Source organism: Geospiza fortis, unplaced genomic scaffold, assembly GCF_000277835.1.
Source record: "Geospiza fortis unplaced genomic scaffold, GeoFor_1.0 scaffold491, whole genome shotgun sequence".
Taxonomy (NCBI): Eukaryota; Metazoa; Chordata; class Aves; order Passeriformes; family Thraupidae; genus Geospiza; species Geospiza fortis.
In genome coordinates this window covers 690,727-700,050 of record NW_005054390.1, presented here as the reverse complement: position 1 = coordinate 700,050, position 9,324 = coordinate 690,727, and the positions used below count along the sequence as shown (strand labels likewise).

Below are 9,324 nucleotides of genomic sequence, written 5' to 3'. Positions count from 1 at the left end.
CTGATTTACTTGTGAGGTTTTATATAAACATTAAAATTCTCTTATGCAACATAATGTTGATTTATTGCTAGTATTGGGTTGGGTTGTTTTGGTTTCTTTTGTCTGTCCTTTGATTTGATTTCAACCTCTTATTGCTCTTGTGATATGAAATATCTTCTAGCTGTTGCAATGATACACGTTATACAAGTGCATACAATGATGTGAGAGGGTACTTCTGGTAATACACAGTTTAATGTGTTAGAAAATTTGGAAATGGGATATGGACATGTAAGGATGTTTCCACCAGAAAGATAAATGACATAAGATAGCATTTACAGCTTTTATTCAATTTCCACAAGATTTTTTACTCCAAGCACCATTCCTGAGACTGGAACAGTTGATAAAGGCATTCTTAAAGAAAAATCCCTTGAGCAACAGTAAGTCCAAAAATAAAGTGTATCAAAGGCACTGAGCTGACCTCTCCACAGTGGTAAACCACATTTCGTGACAGCATAGTTCTCAGTAACTTCAAGAAGATGTGGTATCTGAGGAGGCATAGCTTTCCATTGCTACAGTGTAAATACATCCCCATGAGTACACTGTTTATCCTAAGGCTAAAGTGCTGTAATTTTCTTTTGAAGTCCCCCAAAACTGATGGAAAAAGTGCAAATTACGGCATGTAGATGAAGAATTTTCACAGACCCACACTCCCACTGTCTCTTGAAGCTGTGGCAGTTGACAAGTATAAAGCCTCAGTCTGAGAGTTAAAATCATCACCTTAAAGAAAGAAAATGCAATAGTATTAGTTTAAAAATCTGCAGTGATTTAAGAATAAAAAGCCTGATTTTAACAACTGAGTGATAAAGAGTGAAAGCTCAGTCTCCTGGTTATCAGGAGACTGTCATGCTAAGTTACAATGGCTCCTTAAAGCTGTTATAATTTACAAGAACATCTGCTGTGATCTTTTCTGAGGAATTACCTCTTTCATCTATAGTCCAAATTCTGAATTTTCTATTACAACAAAGCTATCACTCATTTTCAGCCATATAAATGAACAAATAGCAAAACTGAAATTTGTTTAGAGAGCATCCATGGTAGTGATTGTCAGTAAATATGTGCATTTGATTAAAAGTGTGCAGAACTGGGACTTCAGTGATGAGTTTAAGTGTCCTATGTATTCAGTTCTGATACAGCTTGAGCTATAAGTTAAAACTGGTAACATTAACAGTCCTTGTTACTGTAACCAGGACTGTATGGGTCATTTCCAAGGCACTGTGGTAAAGTATCTGTGGGTTTATGCTTCAACTACCTACTCATCATGGAAAAAAGGTTCTTTCCAGGGTTTCTTAAAAACATCCAATGCTGAGAAATATAAATGTTTGTCATCTGACTTACTGCATGTTGCAAGTAAGACAAAGTTTTTTTGTCATTAAAATGAAGAAGTAAAACCGCAAAGAATGGCCTTGTCTCCTTTAATTTCTTCATTTCACTAAGTGCACAGAAGAGGGTACAAAGGGGAAAAATACAAAAGTAATACAAAAAGCCAGGGGAAGCCAAGCTATGCTCGGACAATATGCCCTGGAATGATGTCCGGACACGCTGTTCTTCAGAATGCTGCTTGCCTTGAGCTTGTGTTCATTAGTGCATGGCATAATGCCACTAAAGTTTCACACTGTCACATGAAAAATAAGAATGAGACTGCCTGCAGCAAGGTTTCTGGAAGCTGAAAGTGTCTTTCTGAAACTGTTGTTTCAATTGTAATATCTACTGATGGCAGTGGATCAAACGCTTACAGTTAAGATGCAGCCATGACAACCTGAGGTGATTTGGAAACCAGCGAATTCATACTCTCTTCATCCAATCTCTATCTTTCACCTACAAAATTCATTTTTTAAGCTGGTGACTTCATGTATTTTTTTAGCAGTGAGAAATATGGGTGGATTCTCAAAAAAGTCCTGTACTTGGAAAAGCCCTGAGTTGTCTCTGTGTTCACTTGGTTAGCTGCATGACAGTATTATTCCATTTGAGGTCCTTGGCAGCCTCAGGGCTGACCTCAATACACTATGTGAGGGTCTGCTTGGACACCAAGGGAATTATGGCTGAACCAAGTACCTCTGTACCTAACACTGACCACAGCCTCTCACCTCACAGTGCATTAGCCTGTCAAACTGTTATCTCTAGGTAAAAAAATTGATTTATGTCAGTAGGTGTATTATGTATTAAGACTTTTCTTGTCATAATGATTTATCATTTTCTATGGTCATATCTTTTTTTTTTCAGTTCAATTTTAGTATGAAACAGTTAGATTTATCCTGACAGATTTTTAAGTATTGTCTTCCCTCTGAAATGTAAAAATTTCTGGATGTCTCGGCAAGTCAGATTCTCACAGGACAAGAAGTAGCCTAGGAGATGATATAATATTCCAGATAAATGAGGTATCATTTTATTTGTTGTTAAAACCTGTAGCCTGATCTAAAAGTATAAGACTATTGCTACAACAATCTTGATGCTATCCAAAACAATCAGCTTTCTGTGAGTATCCTTCTCAGCCAAGACTACTAGAACCCCAGATAGTATACAGAGGTGTGTGCTGAGTTGTATATGAAACCTATTGGTACCTCAGTGAAAGGAAACCAATATTTATAAATTTTTACATTGCCCAAGAGAAAGTCAAAACTTCAGAAACTGCATTTTTAAAAAACTCAAGAATAAAAGAATTTAAACTCAAAACTGCCCTCTATTCTGATGTAACATTATTTAGGTTTCAATCTACATATTTTTTAAGATTTTAGATGTAAGAAAGAAAAATCTGTAAAAAAAAATTTTTAAAAAAATTAAAATTTTAAAAAAATTAAAAATTTTTAAATGTAAATTTTAAAAATTGCCTATGACTTACTGTTCTCATCCTTTGCATTAGGATTCAGTTTTCTTTTCCTATCTGTTAAAGTAAATATATACAAATTTAGCATAAACATTTCTAGATTTGAAAGAAACTATATTGTAACTATAACTACCCAACAAATCTTTAGATTAAACTGAGCTGTAAGCAGAGTTGTTATTAAATCATATCAAATAAATAAACTTCTCTACATTTATTTTGTTTTACAAAACTTGAATCAAAAACTTTACAAAACTTGAATCAAATTCTGAAGTCATAATGTTAAGACTCTCCTTTCATGACTAGAAATACATATATTCTGGTTTACTAGAGTCTGTTCATGTGCAAAAAAATACTAGAATAATAGTCTGTTTGCTTTATTAGTTTTCTACTACTGCACATGCAAACAAGGAAGGAAATACTGCAGTAGTCCTGTATCACACCATTTTAGTTGTAGAGTCATAATGGAGTTGAAAAATAAAAGTTCTGTGTAATATACTGTAGCCACAGTGTCTTTGTAGCTATGAAGAAAACACTGTTCAAACTATGCTTTTACAGTCCTCCTCACACAAGGCAAAGTTTGTGCTCTGTACAGAATACTAACTGGTCAGCTTTAAAAATGTATCTTTCCATGCACCTTGTCTCACATACATAACACAGTGAGGAAAAAAAAACCCAACTCAAATTACCCAAGATCTCATATTCTACCCTCTTGTCATCTAGAAATAAAATGTGACCAAAGTCATGCAAGTGTACCTTATTAAAATTTCCTCAAGGTTGTTCACAGGAAAAAGTAAAGAAATAGTGAAAACTTCACTATCTGAAGTAAAATGTACCTTTTTTGGGTTGCTCATTCTTGAATGATTTTCTCTTCTGAAATATTATTAGTGCAGAGAGAAGGACAGCTACAGTCACACATGTGGGGATGATTAAAGAGATCAGGAATTTTTGTCCACTATACTGTGTACTCATTAAAGCTGTTAAAAACATTAAAGGAAAGTAAATTTATAACCTACAAAACAGGCATTGTTTATCAAGTTATTGGTTCTGTTTCTCCAAAGTCTTGCTCTGACTGAACAAAGGATTCTTAAATTTTATCAACATAGTGATTTACACTCATATCATGAGTAATTTGTTCTGAATTATTACTGTGAAAAGCCTTTTAAAAAGCCAGTCAGATCTTTCATTTTTATGGCATTTGAGTCTGTCACCATCCTATTGACATCTGCCTTTGAAATATTTCTATATATTGATGAGACCTCCTCTCAGTCATCTCCAAACTAAACAGTGTCTCCTCATAAAAGAGATGCTTCAGACCCCTCATCATCCTTGTGACTGTTGCTGAGCCTTCTCCAGTACCTCCTCTCTCTCGTGTCCTGAGGAGCCCAGAACTGGGCACAGCACTGGGCACAGCACTCCAGATGTGGCCTCACTACTGCTGAGTAAAGGGGCAAGATCATCTGCCTCAACCTGCTGGCAATGTCCTTCCTAATGTGCCCCAGGATACCATTAGCTTTCTTGGCTGCCTCATGGAGAGCTTTTTGTCTACCAGGATTCCTAGGTCCTTCTCTGCAGAACCACTTCACAGATGTCAGCCCCAGCCTGTGCTGGAACATGAGGCAATTCCTCCCTAGGTGCAGGACCTTAGACTTAATAGATTTCTCTCTGCCCAACCCTCCAGCTGATCAAGGTCCATGGAATGGCAGCAGACCCTTCAGGTGGGTCAGCCACTGTACCCAGTTTAGAGTCACCAGCAAACCTGTGGAGCGTGCCTTTGATTCCTTTGTCTGGTTTGTTGATAAATTGAATAAGACTGGACCCAGTATTGATCCTTAGGGAATGCCACTGACAGCAGGCTTCCATCTGGGTTCTATTCCTCTGATCACAACCTTGTGGACTCTGTAATTTACCAGGTCTGGATCCTGCTCATGTAACCCACATTTCCTGAGCTTAGCCATGAAGATATTAGGGGCGACAGTGTCAAAAGCCTTGCTGAAGTCAAGATAGACAGCTAGATAGAACAATTAAGTAGGAGACTATCAGGGAAGATGCCCGTGCAGCTGAAAAAATTCCCTCTGTATTGTCAGGAAAATAAGGAAAGCTATTCTAAAATTAAAATATACAGAAAAATACAGACTGGTTAGTTGGAGTGCAAGCTAGCTGAGACTTCAAAGACAAAAATAATACTGACTTGTTCAGTTTACCAAGAATCAATATTACACTGATTTCTAGAACTGAACTCCAGTGATGGAGCATAGCACATGATGTATGTATGAACACTGCCACGTACAAGTTTAAGGTCATACGAACCTAAAGTGGAAAAGTGAGCTGAAGTTTCTCCATTCAGTTCTTTATTCCAGAAGACACACGTGTAGTTCTCACTCATATTTGGTTTGAATGTCAGGATGCTGGTGACATTGTAGAGACCATCTGCAGTCAGTGTATAGGTGGTATTTACAAATCCGCTGAGATTGAAGTTCTCATTTTGCCAGAAAACCTCTGCCAGAGGAAAGCCTTCTGACTGGCACATAAAAACAAACTTGTCTTCACGTGGTATTTTCATTACATGAGTATTTATTCTCTTGTAAGATGCTGCATGAGAAGTTGTTGAGTGAAATTATTGTATTCAACAACAGTCATTTTCCCACTTCACTTTCCCTGCTTCCTTTTAATCCTATGCATTGTCTCTGGCTATATCTGTGGAACACTTATTTAAAATTATGAAGGATGTTTTGTAGAACAATGCAAAATGGATTATTCAATCCTTACCATGCCTACAGCAAAAGAACACACTTCAGTACTTTATGCAGGGCAGAATTGACACTAAATTTATGATTTATTAAGACAGAGGAGACAAGTGGAATCTTATGGGACTCTTATTTTCACATTTAGAATATGCCACTTCCAGAAAGCCTGATTTCATGTCTGTTTTACAAAGCTTATAAACAGTGTAATATTTTCAACCTATTAGAAAAAAATTGACTTTTCATAGGAACTAATGTGGGTCTTAAGAATGTCTGTGTCCATTTTTGCATTTGAAAAATATTTTTATTTAAATATCTGTGAGGGAAATGAATGCTGCCTTGCATCACACAGACATGCAACTAGTGGGAAACACCAAAGATCTAGTCTGTCTTACTTTCCATTTACATATACATTAATTACTAATGCCATTTGGCTTCAATGGACACAGAAAATCACATGTCCTTGCTCTGGGAAATGCAGTCACTTGGGGAATTCCCAGCCACTTGGGTCATTGCAGCAGAATTCATAAGTGTATCAAAGCGTCTCTGAGAAACTTTTTGGAATGACCACAGGGTGGCCCAACAAGGGGATCAAAGGAGGGGAGGGAGGTGGTGGCGCTGGAGAAGAAGGATGTAGAAAGAAGGATGGAAGGAGAGAGAACAGATGGTGTCCCTCCCCTGCACCAGATGCTCTGGGAGGAGCTCAGCTGTTGAAAGGCTAGCCACCACTAAGACAACTGTTTTGGTTCAGCTAGGGGCTGAGCACAAAGTCTTGATGGGACGACTAGCAACAAATTCCTTCAAATTAACCAATTTCTACAAGCCTGTAGGAATTTAGTAGAGACATCTCAATGATTATACAATGACATCTAATTTAACCACTCACCTCTTACTTCCAAAGCAATATACTTGTAGTCCACGCCCTGGTAGTCAATGAGACAAAGGTATGATCCTGCATCTGTGATCTTAACATTGGTGATCTGGAGGATGGCTCGTCCCAGCTTCAGTTCACTGTGCAGAAGTGATGCTCTTCCTACGTAATCAGGATGTTGAGATGGACGGAGTGCCTTCCCATTGCGGAATGTGTACACCTCTTTTGATTTCAACAAGCCCTGCCTTTTCTGCTCCCAAACAACAGTCAGAAGTCTTAGATCCACTGAGCCATTCACAGGAAATCTGCATTCCATGGTCACGTTGCTCCCATACTCTACAGTGTAGAGCTGTTGAGGAACTTCAACTGTAAATAAAGCTATGTAAGGAAAAGAGAACAGTTTCATTTGTTTCATCAAAATATGTTCTGATTTTCTTTAAAGTTGGGCAAAACTGTGCCACACAGTCAGGGGTATATGGCTACTGATTTGACTAAAAGTTTTAATCATTTTTGTTCATATTCACACTAATATTTTTACCATGTAGCAATAATAGCAAATCATCTATATTCTGTATTGATTACAGAATCTGAAAGATGAGGGCAGAATGACCAAGTTTTTTGTGGTGGGTTTTGTTTGTTTTTTGGGGTTTTTTTGCATTTTATGAGTAACTTAAGGCTAGGCCAGTGGTTACACAGGGACCATTTTTATCAAACTGTGATATGATCTCTTACATGTCCTAAGGTTGTAGTAAAAGCAACAATTAATTGTGGAAATTGTAAATCTAATGTCGCTGTCTTTTACAAAAAGAAATACCAGTATAGTATCCTGTTCCTGTTGCACTGTATAAATGTGTATAGCTCAAAATTTATATGTAGTAATTACAGTCTCCACAAACGTGGAACCATGTGAGTATCATTTGATCTCACGTGTTTTCTCAGATACGTGCAACAGTATTACAGAAAATATATCAAAATAATCTTAGCCATTCACCCAATCTGAAATTAATATTGTTATCAATAGGTTGCCATCTTAAAGTGTACTTGATATGGCAGAGTTATTTCTAGTACATCATTCAATATACTTTGTTACTACTTTCCATATTGGATGTGCCATGTTTTGGTAGACAATTCAGGAGCACTTGGAAGTGTTGGTAGTGACATTGCAAAGAGAAGTCCATGCAACTGTTTATGCATTCTTTTTATTTTATGTATCTCTGAAATACTTACAGGGAAACCTTAGCATTGCTAGGTTCTTCTTAGCAATGTTTGTTTATTTCCTGTAATACAACTGTAGCAAGGGAGAAAATTATGTGAAAAAGTGCCAAGCTCCTTCTGGGTTTTAGCCAAGCTGCTTCTGCTACAGGCATGGGCAGGGGAGCACAAGTGATTATACTTCATGCCATATTACACTTCCCAGTGGGCACTGGTTGCTTTGGTCATTCTCCTCACAGCCATGGCACTGATGCTGGACATCTCAGCTGCCAATACACAATATGTTAAAGAAGCCTGAAAAGTGACAGACACCTATCTTGTCTGGAAAGTGACAGACACCAATCCTGTGCTCAGTCAGTGCCTGTGCCTTCTATAAGATGGAAAGCAGAGGCTCCAGACATTACTGACTATTCATGCAAGTATTGCTGGAGATGCTGAAGCCCACATACTAAAAGCTGCATTAGTTCTGTTAGTGAAATTGAAAGGCAGTTTCTCTCTTACGTGAAACCACGGAGATCTGTGTTTCCAGTAACAGTATTGTGAGAATTTGGAACATTTTCTCAGGTAGATCTGAAATAAAAGTAGAATTGCATTAGAACTTGCAACAACTACCTTCTGCTGAGGCAGATCAGAGCCATGCTAGCCTTTAAAATCCATCACAGCTCATAGACAGCAAAAAAAGAAACAAACTCTAGGCTAGCAGCAGAAACTGGGAAAATCTGTATTGGAGCAACTCATGCACACACAAAGAATATGAACCAATGGCAAAGAAACAGTGGCAATAAAGAGAAATGAAACAATTCCACAATTTCAGTCATTACATTTTCAGGATCTGTAGCTTGCAGGCAGTTTCAAATAGTCTGACAGGGAAATGCTTTTATATTTTTTACTATCCACAAATAATAATCAATTGCAATTGACTTCTCCCATGTAGAAGAGATTCATGAACAAACACAAGCAGATTTTATAACTGTCTCTACTAACACATGATCTAGTTTACAAGATTTTTAACCTTGCTTTTGTTTCAGCTTTGCTTTGCATATGGGGTATTTTGCAGTTTCCTATTGCCTTAAACCTAAAGACCAGGAAACACCTGGAACACATTGTGTTCCAGTAGAAATCTCAGGATGGGTAAATTGAAGTTTGCTTCAGAAAGGATTAGAATGAAGACTTACTGCTGCTATTCTTTCACTTTACATATGGCAATGTCTGATGTGTACAAATTGCCTTGTATTACTGATAGAAAACCATCATCCCTAGAATAATGCAAAAGGAGAAAGTACAGTTTTAGAGTGAATGTGTTTGTGTTCCAGTAGCAAGCAAACTATCATGTATTTTTCATACTATTGTATGCCGATCAACATAACTAAAAAGAGGAAAAAACCCAAACAACAAAGAAGCACCAGAGGCAAAATTCATAACAAAACTAATGAGATAATAGAAAAGATAGAAGAATTACTTTGAATAAAGCTTGTTAACATGTAGTATAATCTGAAAAGAAATAGTGAATAAGATCCAGAAATAAGCTACAAGGAAGTAAAGAAGAGAAGGAGCAATTTTAGACTTCTCCAGAGCTAGACTTACTGGAGGAGGGGTTTAATTTTACTTCCCTATTCTTTTGTGGGCTCAACTTGAAACAT

General features: G+C 37.3%; 1 protein-coding gene across 1 annotated transcript; it reads right to left on the bottom strand.

Annotated features, from left to right (window-relative positions):
* Positions 1–212: 212 nt before the first annotated feature.
* LOC102037953 (programmed cell death 1 ligand 2) lies at positions 213–8,243 on the bottom strand. The gene is made up of 6 exons (XM_031060772.1): positions 8,186–8,243; positions 6,488–6,850; positions 5,168–5,449; positions 3,694–3,834; positions 2,876–2,917; positions 213–756 (listed from the first exon to the last, which is right to left on the bottom strand). Exons 1-6 carry the CDS (start codon positions 8,238–8,240, stop codon positions 674–676), a joined length of 966 nt encoding a protein of 321 aa, XP_030916632.1. The 5' UTR covers positions 8,241–8,243; the 3' UTR covers positions 213–673.
* Positions 8,244–9,324: the final 1,081 nt, after the last annotated feature.

What these genes read in the sequence shown, in the direction of transcription:
- LOC102037953 (XM_031060772.1), bottom strand. Translation starts at nt 8,240, where the DNA reads ATGTTCCAAATTCTCACAATACTGTTACTGGAAACACAGATCTCCGTG. An exon ending in ACAGATCTCCGTGGTTTCAC is followed by an intron (nt 6,851 to 8,185) that starts GTAAGAGAGAAA and finishes TTCCTTACATAG; the next exon opens with CTTTATTTACAGTTGAAGTT. An exon ending in TATTGCTTTGGAAGTAAGAG is followed by an intron (nt 5,450 to 6,487) that starts GTGAGTGGTTAA and finishes CTTCTCATGCAG; the next exon opens with CATCTTACAAGAGAATAAAT.